General features: G+C 36.9%; 3 protein-coding genes across 3 annotated transcripts; all 3 read left to right on the top strand.

The window, feature by feature from the left end:
* The first annotated feature begins 256 nt into the window (after positions 1 to 256).
* LOC113276075 lies at positions 257 to 6,348 on the top strand. Its single transcript, XM_026525669.1, has 6 exons — positions 257 to 2,420; positions 3,074 to 3,225; positions 3,338 to 3,523; positions 5,072 to 5,278; positions 5,400 to 5,615; positions 5,726 to 6,348. Exons 2-6 carry the CDS (start codon positions 3,085 to 3,087, stop codon positions 5,867 to 5,869), a joined length of 894 nt encoding a protein of 297 aa, XP_026381454.1. The 5' UTR covers positions 257 to 2,420; positions 3,074 to 3,084; the 3' UTR covers positions 5,870 to 6,348.
* A 1,131-nt stretch (positions 6,349 to 7,479) lies between these two features.
* On the top strand, positions 7,480 to 9,326 carry LOC113272763. Its single transcript, XM_026522560.1, has 4 exons — positions 7,480 to 7,524; positions 7,651 to 7,713; positions 8,442 to 8,714; positions 9,090 to 9,326. The coding sequence occupies exons 1-4, from the start codon at positions 7,480 to 7,482 to the stop codon at positions 9,324 to 9,326; spliced, it is 618 nt and encodes a 205-aa protein (XP_026378345.1).
* A 3,600-nt stretch (positions 9,327 to 12,926) lies between these two features.
* Positions 12,927 to 17,012, top strand: LOC113276074. Its single transcript, XM_026525668.1, has 2 exons — positions 12,927 to 13,852; positions 14,263 to 17,012. Exons 1-2 carry the CDS (start codon positions 13,150 to 13,152, stop codon positions 16,272 to 16,274), a joined length of 2,715 nt encoding a protein of 904 aa, XP_026381453.1. The 5' UTR covers positions 12,927 to 13,149; the 3' UTR covers positions 16,275 to 17,012.
* Positions 17,013 to 17,269: the final 257 nt, after the last annotated feature.

The raw sequence follows: 17,269 nt of genomic DNA, 5'->3' as shown, positions 1-17,269 counted from the left end.
ACTTGAGGTCAAGTTACATTTCAAGGAGCTGTGAATATCAGGATGTCGGTTTTATTTTTTGGTTAAACATCTTAGGAATTTATATATAAATTTCATTTTTTTAGTTTACTCTTATGATCCAACTTGAGGACAAATTGTGTCTCAAGAGATTGGGGATGTTGGGACACCAACACCCATTACGAGAAACTAGTTAATTTAGGAACAATAATTATATGTTTCATTATTTAGTACTCCGTCCGTTCTTTATTATAGGCCGGTTTGGGATAGCGAGGAGATTAAGGTTTTTAATAAAATCAATCATTACCGCAGTTATTTCCTATTTTTTTTCCTTTTCTGCCCTCTCTCCCAATAAATCTAGAAAAAAAACGAAATTGAGAAAACAATTTTCTAGATTCAAAATTCGAAACTTAATCACCCCCATCAATAATTTTCCATGAATTTTAATCTGCTCCCGTTTTTAATTTAGGGTTTTCACCCAATTCAAATCTGTTATCAGACATCTTATTCTTCTCCTTCTTTTGGTCTGTTTTACTTCCTCCAGCTGGTTTTCACCCAATTCAAATATGTTCAATTGATTGGTTAGATTGAGGTTTATCAAGAGCTTGGGTTGTTATTAAAGAAAGTTTGTGTTTAGTTTGTAGGTCTGCTTGGTACAAATGCGATAAGATGGGTTTCAAGTTTATGCTATAGAGGGTTCTTCTTCTGCGGATTGTGAAGAGAAGTTTGTGATGGGTTTCAAGTAGTTTCTGCTACAGAGGGTGCTTCTGATGGTTGTTGGTGATTTGATGATTTTCGTATATTGATGGAGAAGAACTTAGTATAGATGAATTCTTTTAGGCAGTAAGAACAAGTGCTATTGTTCTCAGTGTGTGTCAATGGGGATTCACCCTTTAACTGTTTGATAAAATTACCAAGTGAAATGGGTTTTGACTTGAATCAAACTCCTGAGGATACTCTATCTCAAGATAATTTTCCATCAACTACTTCAATTATAATTCCATCTCCAATTACAATTCCATCTCCAACTATTAGAGATTTAAGTCAATATTGTCTCATCGATTTAAACAACGAATGTTACGACACTGTCCCATTAACACCATTGCATAACCAAAACCTATTCGCCATGGAAATAAGAAGAAGAATTTAACTTCTGATATGAAGAGAAGGATTATTGAAAAATTAATGCAAGGAAGCACGGATGGGAGACTTCACAACGGAGTTATCACTGATACTGCCGCTCGGTTTAAAGTTGGTTTTAGAACTGTTTCGAGATTATGGCATGATGCAAAACTAGCTAATGCAAATGAAGATGTGGTTGATATCTCTTCTAAGATGGTCAGTAGAGTTGGTAGAAAGAGAATTCAATTAGATTTACATATAATTAAGTTGATACCTCTTCGAAAACGAACAACGATAAGAGGAATAACACACGAACTAAACTTGTCAACCTCAACAGTACATCGACTGATCGAGGATGGAAATCTTCGACCACATCCAAATGCCTTGAGGCCGGGACTTACGGATGGAAACAAGATAGAAAGGATGAAGTTTTGCTTAAAAATGATAGACAAAGGTATGACCCAATCTTCAAATTCATTCATTGACATGTTGGATCGAATTCATATAAATGAAAAATGGTTTTACATTACAAGAAGAGCACAAAAGTATATTATCTTCATGCCGAAGAAGAAGAGCCTTTACGCAGTGCAAAAGTAAAAACATTTATCACCAAAATCATGTTTTTAACGGCCGTGGCTCGTCCTCGCTTGGGTTTTGATGGTAAGATCGGAATATGGCCTTTTGTTGTTAAAGAAGCCGCAAAAAGGAGCAGCAAAACCGCAAGGCTGGGACAATGGAAACCAAGGCCATGAAATCTGTTGACAAAGATGTTATGAGGTGTTTTTTGATTGAGAAATTGTTGCCTGCTATCAAGAAGAAATGACCGTTTAATATTTGTAAGAAAATCTTTATACAACAAGATGATGCAAAACCACATGTCCACGAGAATGATAAAAAAATTATGGAAGCGGTTAGGAGTTACGGGTTCGATATCGAGTTGTTGTGTCAACCTCCAAACAGCCCCGAATTGAATGTTTTAGACCTTGGGTTCTTCAGCGCTATATCTGCACTTCATCATACTGATGCTCCAACCACAGTAGACGAGTTTATCACAAATGTTACGAGAGCGTTTGAAAATTTCTCGGTTGAAGACGCAAACAATGTTTTCATAACTTTACAATCTTGCATGAAGGAGATTCTTAGAATCAAGGGTGGGATTCACTACAAGATTCCTCATATGCATAAATGGCGTTTAATTAGAGATGGCCAACTCCCTAATGTACTTGAGTGTGATCCTTAAGTATTGAATGAGGCCAGGGAATTTATAAAGGAGTATGAAATTATGCAACAAAGTTCTTAAGGTATGTGATTTCAAACTTGTTTTTTCTTTGCCTTGAATTGATTGTTTTTATAATTATATCATTGTTGTTTTCTGCTATTGATAGTTTGTGGTAATCTTAATGATGTTAGATTGTTTATAAACACCTGCTTGATAACATAAGACTATTCCCAGCCATACCATTAAGGATCAACAATACACAGTGCAGACAAATGTTAGTTGGGAGACATTTAAATGCGCAAATTTTATCAGTGTTTAGTCATCTTTATTCCTTTTGTTCAGTTTATGATCCGATGAATCCTCTGCAATGGCATTATCAATGTTTAGTGAATTATCTTCCTTTTATTTAGTTTATGAGATGATGAAACCCTCTGTAGTGGCCTGGATTGTCTATAGTTCTTTCTCAGGCAAAGCTATCTTGTCTGTTTTCACTTGCAATGGTCCTGTGTGTATCCAGTAATTGTTAAACTACGGGATTTTCTTTAACTCAGTTGCTGCAAATCATAGTGCGGCTTACAGGGTTGTTAATATTAGGCTCTATTTGCTAGATTCTGTAAATTATGTCGCCTTTGCATTACACTATAACTGTGATCTCAGGAAAAAAATATCATTAGCAACTTTAAATAATCTTTGCTAATGGAACCATGTATTTTTTGCCTATTGGGTATTGATCAGTTTTAGACCCTATGAAAGCAAATCAAATGAAGGTGAATACGAAAAGAAAAAGAACGGGCCAGCTTGCTATGGATTTTAAACAAACTATCATTGGCAACGATATTTACCAGAGCTGGCTTGAGGACGCCTCTGACCTTGTTGGAAGAAAGAAGGTTTTAATATCGCACCACCTTCTATGCAAAATCTATGACTGGGAGCAATACTTGGTGACTGCAGTCTTTTCCTTGTAGCTAAAAACACCTTTGTACTATGATGTTTTTGCAGAGAGCCAAATATATCCATAAAACGAAGATAGCACATCTCATGGACCTCCCTCCAGTAGCGATTGTAAGTGGGTTGGCAGGAAAGCATTTTACAGAGATCTATTATCTGAAGCCACTGCTTGAGCTATATAGGAGAAGCATCCACATTCGTCCATCTCATGATTCAGCACCCAAGCCACCTGAACCAGTAAGCTTATTATCTCTTGCTTGATTTCGTACATACAATTGCATACAATTTTTTAACAATGCAACTAAATCACTTCAGCAGCCCTCACATGAATCTTAAACCATGGATAATTCGAAAGAAAAAGTTAGACTTTAGAAAAACTGAATCACTTCAGCAGCCCCCACATGAATCTATCAATAAACTGAACCACATTAAGTTGTCTAGTAAGGTGGAATGGTGGGTGCAGACAGAATAGTAGACATACCATAAATATGAATTTTCAAATTAGGGAAGTTAACCAGTTTATGTACTCACCCCCATTACATTTCTGTCCTAACACTTGCTGGAAGTTTTTGTTGTACATCCATGAGCACCACTTCAGGTTTTGAATCTGGTAATTTAGTTGCTCCTATAAACTCTAGTTGATTTGTTAAGCTCGCCATTTCTTTAAGTACTGTTTGGTTTTAACTATTACTCTTTAGCAAGTACTGTTTTTCTGAATGACATGATGATTTTATGAACCCCGAATGTGTGTATTGTTGTTGAGTGGTTGATGTTTTTGTTTGTTTGAATATTTTAAATGAAGCTTTTGTACATCCTGGTGAATACGATACTTTTGGATGTAAAGCATTGGTAATTTTGGATGTAAAGCATTGGTAGTTTTCCTGGTAATTGATAGGCAGAGATCCAACGTGGTGCTACTAGCTTACTAGTTACTGTTTTCTGTGGATATCACTAGTAACTATTTGAAGCATCCTCGAAATAAACCAAATTTTGCATTTGCTAAATACATCCTGGCTGTGATGTGTGACTAATGCGACTCTCAGCTTTTAAGTATCCTGGCAACGGGCATATAATGTATCTTCTCTGCCAGACCATGAGGCACACCTTCAAACGCCACCTTGGTCTCGAGCAGAGCAACCAAATCAGAACAGTGCCTCCCTGCCAGGCTCACCTGCAAACTAAATGCACTCTTGAGTGCTCGCTTTTGATTGTCTTTGACTAGACTCTCAGTGTGTGCTTTTCCCAAATGCCAAATCTATGTGGCTTAGTTTTTTAGAAACCATTTTTACATTTCTGTTTACTGTTGGAAAATACTGATCGCTGAACGATTTTACTGCTCAGGCATTTGAGTTGCTGACTGATTCTGGTATGTAGAGTTCATTTAGAGTTGTAACTACATTCTGGTATGTAGAGTGCACTGATAGAGATAATAGATTCAATCTTTCTTTTTAGCTATTCATTGATTCAAACATCCTTAACTGCAGTAGACTTCGCATTCTGACAATGTTTTCATGTTTGTTTTTGATATTTCTCCTGTTGTGATTATGTTGTTTCTTAACTTCATGGAGCTGAACCTTTCTTGACTAGCACTCATTTGATTAGTCACGAAAATGATGGTACATCAGCTGAAACTGAAGGGTGTAGAAGTGTTTGAACAAGCCTACTAATAAGACACACCATCCCACAATTTTTCTAGTTTATTTGTTCTAGTTTTCGGTTTCGTTTTTGGGTTTAAATGGAATTTTAGTATTGATTTCTGTTTGTCTCTTTGTGTGTTCTGAATAGGTCGTTCCGCTTATCCCAATGGAAGAAAACAATGGCTTTGGTGCTCAATGGTTAAGGCCGTTACTGGAAGCAAACTATTTCATTCCTTGTGGAGACCATGGGGAAGAAATATCCAAAAGTGAATGTAAATATTTCTGCTTGGATTGTATGGGTAAATCCATCTGTTCTTACTGTCTGATTCATCATAGAGAACATCGCATTGTTCAAGTAAGTTCTCTCAGTTTGTTCGTTTTTTTTTTTTTTTTTTTTTTTTTTTTTTTTTTTTGATTTTTGAAAACCCACTTGGAAGATTGAACTCTTATAACATTTGTGTTCCTCCAAATTGCAGATAAGGAGGTCTAACTACCACAACGTTATAAGGGTTAATGAAGTTCAGAAGCATATAGACATTTCTGGTGTTCAACATTATGTAATCAACAATGCTGAAATAGTTTTTCTGAACGAACACCCTCAATTTAGACATGGTAAAGGAGTTACAAATATATGTGAAATTTGTGCCAGGACCTTGCTTGATTCATTCAGATTTTGTTCTTTGGGTTGTAAGGTAATTTTCAGTCAACCATACACAGAACCCATCATTTGAATGGTGTTATAGGTTACGCATCAGCTCCCGTATTGAAAATATTTGAATAATTTTGTCTGCACATAGTACAGGCGAAGAAGATGATGTATGTTGTCGAAAAAAGCTATGGAATCTGTGGAAAAGCTTTCCAAGTAAACATGTCAGATCCAGAACTTCAATCATGCCACTTTGATGTTTGTTCAGGTTACAGGATAGCAATAAAGAAAACACCATGAAGTCCAGATAGTGTATTCATGGTGATTCATTCTTTAACAAAAACTTCTAGTACTCCATTGAAGTCTAGAGATTGTTTTCATGATGATTCATTCTTTAACAAAAACTCATTTCAATAAAAACACTTCCTGCACAACTTTTTATCGTTTCAAGGAATACAAGAGATCATAGAAATGATTCATTTTCCATTGCACACGTAATTAGACCCAAGTACAAACTTATGCAATAATCATTTTAAGACTAAACTGAAACAACAAGAATCTACTCGCATTATAAACTTACCATCCATTATCACTCGCAACATTTCCTTACCACCCATTCTCCCAATTCCAAATTCTTCGACACAGTGCAACACAGCTTGAAACTCCAATATCTCAGTTGTCAATCACTACCATTCAACAAACACCAAATCCAGCAACATCATTATTAACTCCATAACCTCTTTCATATCCTGGAAATTACACAACCACTACCAACAAAGTACTCAGAGTTGTTGATGGACGTCAAAGATTTGCCATTCAACACCATTAGTAAACCTGAAATTCTTTAGGGACTTTCTTCAAACAATTTGTGGGCGTAAAATTCCCATTCTCAACTAAACCTTATTCTGCTACTACTAAACCATTACTACTCATCATCATCGTCAAGAACTTCACCAAGAAATCTCTACTTCAATCACAAATACTGAAGAAGAAGGTGATAATAAGAATTCAAGAACTACAACCACAACCGTTACTAGAATAAAATCACAAGAAACCCATGTTGATGATTCTGATGTTAAACCATCAAAAATCCAACAACCCATTATTGAATCAGAGGTGGTTCCTAAACAGAAACCAGAAATCAAGAAGATTATTGAAGAAATTGAATTGAAGAAATTGAAGGGCCTCCTGAAAGTTGTGATCTTTTTGATGGGAAATGGGTTTTTGACATTTCTTTGTTGTAATGGTGGCGACGGTGTTGCTGGTGGTGTAGTGGTGGCGATGGTGTTGCTTGTGGTGGTTTGTGTGGGAGAAGATGAAGCTGAAGGAGGCCTGAAACGGCGGTGAAGATGTTTCGGTGATAATGGTAGAGGAGAAAAAATGTTTTTATGAAGGTTAAAACCGTAAAAGTGAAACCTAGTACCCTCCCAATTGGGATATCAGCCTATATTTTTGAAACATCTATTTTAGGAAACCAGTCTATTAAAAAAGAACGGAGGGAGTATTTTTTTAGGACTCAAGTTATGTTCTCTATATATCTATAATTTGTTCTAGGATTTATGCATTCAATCAATACAATTAATATCAAAAGTGCTATGCTTATTTGGTGGCTAATCCCCGATTCAAAGGATTAAGGTGGCTGATCTCCAATCAACGGATTAATTTATCCCTTTTAGTACTAGGATTCCTCTAGTTCGGTGTCGGATCCTAACATAATTTGTCGGAACCATTCTACAATTAGTAAATTTCATGATTTCATAATGATTTGAGCAAAACCCGTGTTTTTATATTTTACTTGTTTTGGTGAATTGGGTCTTTCACATATGTGATTGTAGTTAAGAAAAGTGGGAAGAGTTTGTTCTTTTACTTTGTAGTGTCATCTGAATATCCTGTTGCTTTTTGGCTTAATAATGGACCTGGTTGTTCTAGTTTTGATGGATTCGCTTATGGGCACGGTAATGCTTATACAGGACACAAGGACCAAGATTATGGCAGTAGATATTTACTTCAATTTTCTTAAACATCTATGCTTTGACTAGAAAAATTGATTGCAAGTCATTTTCTTGCAGCTTTTTGTATAGCAAGGCAGCGGCAATGATGGAAAAATTTCCTTCATTGCCAATGAGCTTCAGCCTACTCCAAGAGTAGGTATTATCTCTGTCTCTCTCTATATATAGTATATAACAGAATTGCTACGTCTTTCTGACTCGTACAAATGAATTTGGGGGAATTATGTGTTGGTATAGCTTTTCATTTGTTTTCCCATACAATATGTTGTCGAGTACCATTAATGGTGCAGGTGCAGTTATAGAAGGCTCGAGAAAATACAAGCATTCACGACAAGTTATAGGGAGATGATCCGACACAACTAGTTTGAGTTGCAATGTTTTAGAGAATGACGCCATTTTGTTGCGATGTACCAATGCAACTTGTTAGGAGGGAAATCTAGAGTGATCATTTCATTTGCCAATAAGAGTGGGTAACCTTTAAGTATGAGAGTTAGCAGCCGCATAGGAAATTAGGCTGTTACATGTTGGCTATAAGATACAATGTGATAAATGATTAGTAATTATGTATCTAGTTTTGATTTGTTGAAAAAGGAAATGGCTTAATACCAATTCACAGCTTAAAATTTCGTATAAGTTTTAATTCCGGCATCTGTTGGAACTTGGAAATTACTTATAATGCCACCAATGCTAGAAAGTGACATGAAATGCAGACGTTGTAAACCTTGTATTGCGATATGTATTTTGAGATTCTTTGCTCTTTAGTAAGTCTAGGTAGTTGGTACATATGTACACCTTTTATTTGTGTTTCTGTTTGTTAGGTAGATGCATGACCTATGTTTTTTTTTTAAATTTTTTTTTTGTAGATGATCATAGTGCTGAAAGAGTTAACTTATGGGGATTTGGTTACGCCATCTGAAAGTTCTGAAGAATTGCGAGAAGGGATAGTTAGGTGCTTTAGAGCTTTGCTTCTTAGGCTCCACTCCAGCTCAAATGTGTTTTCCATATGCACACAGATTTCTAGCATATTCCAAACACTATTACTAAATAAGTCAGAGCCAGATGAATGCTTGGTTGCATTTCTTCAGTCACAGGATGCTTCTGCTGCTGTTGGATACTGGCTCTTACGTCATCTCAAAGTATGTGGTAATTATAAGCTGTAGCTCTAATATTTGTTTTTAAGGTTTTGGGTGTCTCTTTTTCTTTTCTAGCTAAAACTGTTTTCTTGATTTTAATGTATAAATTAATAGATTGCGGACATTGAGGCTAACCGAGTGCATCGTGTGCAAGGCTTCATATCGAGGCCTTTTTAACTCTTAGAGTGCTTGTTGCTAACGTAATTTGCAGGATTTCGTATATTTTTTGGGCAGATTTCATCTTCTATTTCATTTTTTCTTTCCAGTTCGATAAATTCTTATTTCAAGCATGATTACGAGTTTGTCTCCTTTTTGGATGCTGTCATACAAAAAATGACATATGCTTTTGTGTTTTGTAACCAAATGGTGTACTTGCAGGTTGGGACAGATGCACTAGCTTTCTTTTCACCTGGTGTTGTTAGCCGATTTGCAAAAGTTTTGCATATGTCGAAGGCAATGATAAGTGGTGCAGGTGCAAGTACAGAAGCAATTGATCCAACGATAAGAGGTTTGATAGAATTTTTCATGATAGACCTCAAAGACGATGCATATCTTCCTGGTCTTGGTGTACCTGAAAATGATATTTTCCAGTCCTCCTCAACCAAGCGAAGATAAATCCAGCCTGGTGTTTCTGGAGACACTTCGTCATCTTCCTAATACAGCATAAGAAGCAAATCTAGTCGCCGGATAACTTGTACCGTTCTCTCTACAATTTTAGAGAAGTGTAGCTCTGATTCTTGCAGAGGCGTACAATCTTTGTGTGTTAGCCGCTTAAAACACTGGATTGAGCAAACATTGCTGCATGTGGATAAATTATTATCTGCAGCTTCTCCTCATGTATGGCTCTTCACTGGTAATTCATTATGCCCATGTATATTCAAGCTTTCATGTTTCAATCAAGCTTGCATATGTTCTATCCTAATTTTGGGTACACAAACATGTCCTTGTCTTTTTGCAGCTTTCTGTGCAACCTTCTGAAAAAGTTAGACGTAGACTTGTAGCTGCTACAGGAGGAATATTATCGAAGTGTAATCTCACTCTGAAGACGAGTAGGTTGATTCTTTTGGTGAGCTAAAATTGTCTATTGAATGCATCTTGACTTCTGCGTCATTCTAAGCGCCATTCGCAGATGGTATTCCTTGGACGGGCGAGCAAACTGCATGTGCTGTCGTCATAAAATGGCACGGTTTAACTGATTACAGAACCCGCCTTTATGAAATCATTTTCAAGTGCTGGTTTAGTCCCAAACCGTTTTTCGCATTGTATTTGCTGCATTTTATCTCTGGACATATCCAGTCTTTACTGTAGTGTGACATTTTCCCATTTGTCTGAGTGTATCCTGTACGGTTTACTATTTCATCTTAACCCATTGATACTTTCTGAATAGTTGATTGCTGCTTACATGTTGGTAAATGATTCAACCAAGCCTGTAACAGTTATTCAATTAAATGATTGGTAAATTTGTTTCTAAAAAGATGTAACATTAAATTTGTTCTGAAAAGCTGTAATATATATGTACTCCAAATTAATAGATGTAGCGGGTAATTGAGATTGTGTTCTGATAAAAAAAAAAAAGGATTGTGCTTACAGTACCCGTGCTTGAGTTTGTAGTTTCACAATCAGTACTGATTAATTACGGTACACTGAAAAATTAGATGTCATTGTAATTTATGCGACCTTGTTATACAGGTACCCAATTAATATTATGTGATAGTGTTAACAAGGTATCCAACTTATATTATGCGAATCTGTTTTACAGGTACCCTTTTTTTTTGATAAGGTGTCTGAAAAAAACAAAAACTAAACAACTTTGGTCATTTTCGGGTAAGACATATCGAGAATGTCTGCTATAAGTCTCTCAGAAGCTTGTTTTGACAAAGTGTCAGCAACAAATTAAAGTTGGATTCTCTGTATTAACGAACAAATACAAGGTCTTTGAATTTCTCCCTCAATTATGTGATGTCCTGGAAAAGACCCTTAAGGTACCACGGAGGAGCTACTTCGCCTTTACGTAGTTGGATGGTATACGTTGAGTCGCAATCAATTTCAAGTTTCTTGATTCCCAATTGTATAGCAATCTGCAAACCATCTCTAACCGCCCAAACTTCAGCCACATTATTCCCATTCTGATAAATATATTTTACATAGCCTGCCACAAAAAATCCACCATCATCTCTAACCACTCCACCAATTCCTACATAAAGAGAGTTAATAAATGCTCCCGCTGTATTTAATTTATGATATCCAGACTTTGGAAAATTCCATTTGACTAATATTTCACGCCTACACACAAATCTTTCCTCTTTATGTATGGCAGTAAAATAATATTCTCTTGCTTTCCTAATAGCCAGAGCTAGTATTTCAAGAGTAACAAATCTTTCATTTTCATAAATTAACCTGTTTCTATTGTTACAAATACTCCATAGCACCTGAGGAACAATGTAATACCAACTAATACTACCAATATAGCCATTCAAAGACATAAGTTGTTTTAAGTAAGTAGGTGACATCACATCCAATTCAAATCTTAAACCTGTCATGTCATGTAATTTCTTCCAAATAGGATAAATTGCACGGCAATTGAAGAACAAATTTGTCAATCTTATCGACTAAACCTTTTGGTAATTTTAGCATTAACATAACATGATTTAATATAGGATCTAGGACAGACTTAATGAGAACTGACCTACCAGCTATGTTCAAAGACTTACACTTCCACCCAACTATTGCTTAGTTTTTTTTTCTAATAAATCAGCAAAAGTTTTTTCAGACACCCTTCCCTATTATAATGGAATGCCTAAGTACTTACCCGGCGATGAAGCAATCTGAACTTTAAACGCTCTAGCAATTCCCATGGTGAAGCTCCTACCCAGATTACTAGAAGTCAGTAAAGTGGACTTTGCATCACTTATAATCTGTGGAGACCAACGACTAAACTTGTTTGACGGGTATCCAATTAGTATTGTTTTACAGGTACCCAATTAATAATATACGACCTCTTTAAAGAGGTTCCCAATTAATATTATGTGAATGTGTTAACTAAGGTACCCAATTTATATTATACGAACTTGTTTTACAGGTACCCAATTAATAATATGCGACCTCTTTAAAGAGGTACCCAATTAATTTACTGCACAAATCGAACATACCTGCATAATCCACTTTGGGCCGACTACCGGCGATATGAGCGAGGGACGAGGGAGTTGGGGAATCCAAGGGGGTCCTTCTACATACTCAGCAACACCATGTACACTATCATAAATCACATAGTCTTCATCGTCACACTCATCACGAGAAATAACTCCATTACATAGACGAACAGTACCTCCATTTACTTGGTGCATTGCAAGTTTGCAAGTGGGGCTTCTACATACTCATCCACTCTATACCCCATATGAGTTTGACTGCCGCATCATTACATGTTTGTCGATATTTGAATATCTATTTGTTTTTCTTTTCCTTTTCCTAACCCGGCTGCCAACTGTATCTTCTCTCCAACTAACCGACGGAACATGGCCCTCTATGAACGGTCGTATCACGATCTTAATCACTGCCAACTATAGTCACAATCTATTAGTTCCCAAAACATATCGGACAGTGTTTACATAAAATTTATAAAAACTATACAAGTTATTTCCATCAACAACCGTTCCTGGCATTCAATATAGAAATGCCAATCAGCTCGCAACGTGCATGGTTTTTAAGGTTTAAAAACAGTGATGTGTTTTTGGAACTGTCAAACGAGTTGGTAATATTGATGAGATTTCCTCTATTGAAAGGGTGCAGCAATTTGCATTATTATTTATTAACAACTTCAGTAAGCAGAGAAGTCAAATTGAACATAAAAGGCAGATGCATATATTACTGACAAAAGTTAGATAATCTTATTCTTGATCCTTTAAGATAGTTGCCTGCTAACATAAGTAACATATTCGATAACTATATTGCCACCATTGTCGGGTATACCTTCATGTCGCAAAATTGTAATCAATCCATTTGGAAACAAGGATTACGATTTTAAATAACCAGGTTAAAACAATAGATAAGACTATATCTCATATGCAATAGAACATTGTCATGTGTCCGAGGGTGCCCCATATCGTATTCGCGTCTGTCCTTAGTAATAATGGTACTTCGTATAATTAGTAGTTAATTCTCGGTGTAACTGGTGGCTATGATGTGACCACCTGGAGCGTTGCTAGATGTTAGATATTAGGTTAGAAGAGGGTTGCTACATTAGCAGAGAGTCTGTAATTGAAACATTAAGCAAATTATTAATCAAATTAGAACTGTGTTCTTCTTAGGCTGTGTTCTTTGAACTCAGAGGCTTGATTCTCACGAATCAAGAGAGGTTTATCCTCAATTTATCATTCCAATCCTGTCATTGTACTTAGGTACATGACAATTGGTATCTAGAGCCGTTTTTTCCTAAGAAATCATGGTTGATGAGATGAATTTACAGGAGGAAAAATGGGTATGTATGAATGGGAAATTGGTACCCATAGTGAAGTTGGAACGACTAGCAACGGAGGATTTAAACACTTGTCGATGGTGGTATCGGTTTTACATGGAAAAGAGTATATCTCCAGATCGAGAGAAATCCATTCGGAAGTGGTCAAAATTGATGAACAAGACATTGAAGAAGTTGACATCAATCATATTTATTAGGTATACTTCTTCAGCTCATCAGCCTCCTTGCAGAGTGAAAGTCGCTGCATCAGCTGTTGATGAATTTTCAGAATTGATTCCCACTTTTTTCTTTGAAGAAGTTTCAACTGTGGTTAACTTAACTCCTTCAGCTATCGACGAAGAAGAGGATTCTCTCAATTCAGGGTTGATTCCTTCAATTTTCCTTGATGGAAAGAATGATTTGTCTGTTGATCAGAGTTTTCCGTTTGATAAAGTGGCTAAATCTGATGTTTTCGAAGGAAATAGGTTAAGTGAATTCCAAATTTGGGAAGTACAGCAGCTAAGAAACAATGGCCTGACTGAACTAATTTTGAGAAATGGCGTCCAAATTTTCTCTGAGGCCTATGAAAATGTTCACTGTTTGACCAAGTTACTCTTTTTCTACAGCAAATTTCTAGGAATGTCTTGTTTTCACTTCCAACTTGATGCTTCTCGCTTGTTATTCGATCGGGGTAAGTCTGTTGTTCTCTCCTCAAACTCTAATGGCAATTTTCTTCGATTGATTATTTACTTTGGGTATAAACCAGATTGTTCATCTATGCAATCGATTAATCTTTTATGTATAAATGATGCCGAGGTTTATGATGAGAGGAATTTGTTTGTTAAAATGTCTGGAGTAGTGTTGGAGTTGATTTTCTCTTACAGCTCAAAATAGGTAGAGTTTTTGATCCCGGCAAAGAATCAGATAGTATTAAGGAGTTTTCTAACTCAATTGGTGATTATGAATGTGGTTTTATTACACCTACTCCTATGATTTTTTTTCCTGTGTCGATTTTAAGAGAAAGGTACAATTGAATTTTGGTTCTTGAGTTGTTACCAAGACATGTGTATCCATTTGATTCTCAGATTCTGAATTCCTTAGGTCTTAGAATTCTCCATGTTGCTGAAATTGGTGGTGCATGGAATTTGGTTGCTGCGTTTTCAGAGGGAAATAGATTTTTGTTTCTTTTATTGGTTAGAGTGGTGAGCTTTAACATGGCACCTAAATGGTTTGCTCAAGTGCTGAGTATGATGGGAGAAGAAATTTTTTTCTTACAGCTCAAATATGGGTTGCTTCAGCTGAAGTATGTTTTGCCTGATGCAATTTTTGGTTGTAGGTTTGAGTCCTTGGTTGTTGGTTTTATTCGACTCCTTAAAGAAGTATTTAACCCAGCATATACTTCATTTATCCTATATCATGAGGTGCACCAGTCCAGGGTTATCATTGACCGACAAGACAGCAATGTGCACCAGATTCTTTTGAAAAAGTTTCGCAAATTTTCAGTGCTTATATTCTCAGTTCACACATATGTTAGCACTCGTTTATATCATGCAAGAATTGATACTTTTCAGCAATCTCCATTACTTACTTCTGAAACATTTTGGAGGTTTCTGATTCAAGAGGGAGTTATAATGACAGTTGGGCGTTTAAAGTGGAGTTATCTGCATACTTTTTGTCCTGTTGGGTATTTTCAGAATCAAGTTACCTATATACTGATGTGGGTGGCCTTTTTTAAATGGAAATACAAATTGTACTTTACGGGCTTATGGAGTGCACTGAATGTTAGTGAGAGACATTGTAAGATGTTTGTGGGAGTTTACTTCTCTCTTGCCAGGCTTGTGAGCTCATATTGTACCTCAGCTGGCAATGTTTTCTTACAAAAGCTTAAAGTTGAAGGTGTCCAGGTATTTCTGAACTCTATCGTAAGCACTGGTCCCTTCTACCTGCACTATGCTCACTATGAACTATATGGGTGTATTCACCTATGGATTTCGAAGGGTGGTAATTGTTTTTCTCTCTACTTTGTTTACAATTGTTACTTATTTGATCGTGGTAAGGGGTTTGATCGATCTCTTCTGGATTCTTACAATGAGACATCTGTGTATGAGTTTGTTTTCGAACGCGGGTACCAACTGGAGTTGGTGTTGGCATCCTTGATCATGTTTTTAATTGTGCTATGGTTTATTGAAGCTGAGAACAGTAGTAATAGTGGTTTCTACTTGCTTGTGCTTTGGTCTCCATCTGAAGTATGTGGAAGACTGGCGACTCACGAGAGAATTATATTGCTAGTTATGCAGTCCGTTTGTAGTTCTTTGCAAGCATTTTTCCCTACCTGGTATTTTACTCGTTGCTGCAAGGACATACCAGCTTTATCCAACTTGGATTCGAGTGAATATTACCCTGGTATATGGAAGTTTTTGTCAAATGGTGATTCTCATATCAATGAGGTACTGGTATTCACGCATGTGATGAGGAGAGTTGCTGAGATTCTCGAGCACTTGCAGTTTAATGGTTGGCTTACAGTCAAGGGTTACATACGTAGTGAACTTTTGGGAGGTAGAATAATGGTGGGGAACTTCGCTTATCTCGTTGTATCTGAAGTCAATACTGTGTTTGCAACTGTGCCGGAGCTCAGGAATCTTCCACCAAGGGTAGACAACACCGTACAAGTTCAGAGTGGAGCTTACGAAAATTTCACAGAAGAGGAGCTCAGGGAAATTCCAATTTCCTTAGTGTCAGGTACACTTTGCAATGAGGATTCTGCCATGATTGGTTTTTGTCCTTGTGTTATGCGCGACTTATATCATGGTGCTACTATAAACTTTTTTCTGTGGTGTATCCACCACCAAAAGGGTTGTATCCAGTTGGAGACTTCTGAAGGGTTAAAGAACATTCAGTTCGGACTCGCGATGTTTCAAGATCCTACTGTGCTAATGTTCGTGGTATCCTTGATGTGGGTTTTATTGAGGATATACTTGATAACAAATGGTGATACTAATCTCACCTGTGTACTGAAGATCTGTATCCCAGTTCAAGGGTTGCTGCTATTATATATATCAAGCTGGGAGTTGTGCAGATTTAGTCATTGTACCTTGCAGTTAAGTGGTCCGTGAGTTCCGGGTCAGAATTGGATTTATGGTCAGAGGAACACAAGTTCAGTACACATTGAAGTAGAGACTTCCAAGTTTGTCATAGTATTCAACTATGTGCTACATTTTTCCCTGGTATACGAAGTCATGAAGATAAGGGGTAATGAGCACTCAAGAGTTCACTCCACTGGTTCGTTTTCAGGGAGTAATTACAACTTGGAGATTAACAGGGTGTCTAAAAAGAGGGCAGTGGACGGCTGGGCTTGATGTGAAGGTGTTTATGGGCCTCACATGGGTTTTCACTTTTCAGTGGCATTGTAGGTTCGGGTCTTCTGATGGAATTTCTGATGCGTGCCTCTCCAACTTTCATAGTAATTCACCCTACTCTCATCCTTGAGGACAAGGATGTTTCCGAGGGGAGTGGAATGTCCGGGTCTTCTGATGGAATTTCTGATGCGTGCCTCTCCAACTTTCATAGTAATTCACCCTACTCTCATCCTTGAGGACAAGGATGTTTCCGAGGGGAGTGGAATGTCATGTGTCCGAAGGTGCCCCATATCGTATTCGCGTCTGTCCTTAGTAATAATGGTACTTCGTATAATTAGTAGTTAATTCTCGGTGTAACCGGTGGCTATGATGTGACCACCTGGAGCGTTGCTAGATGTTAGATATTAGGTTAGAAGAGGGTCTCTACATTAGCAGAGAGTCTGTAATTGAAACATTAAGCAAATTATTAATCAAATTAGAACTGTGTTCTTCTTAGGCTGTGTTCTTTGAACTCAGAGGTTTGATTCTCACGAATCAAGAGAGGTTTATCCCCAATTTATCATTCCAATCCTGTCATTGTACTTAGGTACATGACAAACATTTAAACACTCAGTCTTAGACGAACCAAAAACATGTGTTAACTACTCTACGTAGAAGCCCCGAACAAATAATTGTCGGAAGAACATTTAAATGCAATAAAACATTTAAACACTCAGCCTTAGACGAATCAAACCAATATTTATCGGAAGACC

Source organism: Papaver somniferum, chromosome 4, assembly GCF_003573695.1.
Source record: "Papaver somniferum cultivar HN1 chromosome 4, ASM357369v1, whole genome shotgun sequence".
In the NCBI taxonomy this organism is placed as follows: domain Eukaryota; kingdom Viridiplantae; phylum Streptophyta; class Magnoliopsida; order Ranunculales; family Papaveraceae; genus Papaver; species Papaver somniferum.
Note: the sequence above shows the minus strand (reverse complement) of the source record. Positions and strands in the feature narration are given on the sequence as shown.

Excerpts from the sequence above, each read along its gene's own strand:
- LOC113276074 (XM_026525668.1), top strand. The coding sequence starts at position 13,150 with ATGGTTGATGAGATGAATTTACAGGAGGAAAAATGGGTATGTATGAAT. Across the intron at positions 13,853-14,262 it reads TCGCTTGTTATTCGATCGGG|GTCTTAGAATTCTCCATGTT; the intron begins GTAAGTCTGTTG and ends TGAATTCCTTAG.
- LOC113272763 (XM_026522560.1), top strand. The coding sequence starts at position 7,480 with ATGGACCTGGTTGTTCTAGTTTTGATGGATTCGCTTATGGGCACG. Across the intron at positions 7,714-8,441 it reads AGCTTCAGCCTACTCCAAGA|ATGATCATAGTGCTGAAAGA; the intron begins GTAGGTATTATC and ends TTTTTTTTGTAG. Across the intron at positions 8,715-9,089 it reads GGCTCTTACGTCATCTCAAA|GTTGGGACAGATGCACTAGC; the intron begins GTATGTGGTAAT and ends GTGTACTTGCAG.
- LOC113276075 (XM_026525669.1), top strand. The coding sequence starts at position 3,085 with ATGAAAGCAAATCAAATGAAGGTGAATACGAAAAGAAAAAGAACGGGC. Across the intron at positions 3,524-5,071 it reads CACCCAAGCCACCTGAACCA|GTCGTTCCGCTTATCCCAAT; the intron begins GTAAGCTTATTA and ends TGTTCTGAATAG. Across the intron at positions 5,616-5,725 it reads TTTGTTCTTTGGGTTGTAAG|GCGAAGAAGATGATGTATGT; the intron begins GTAATTTTCAGT and ends CACATAGTACAG.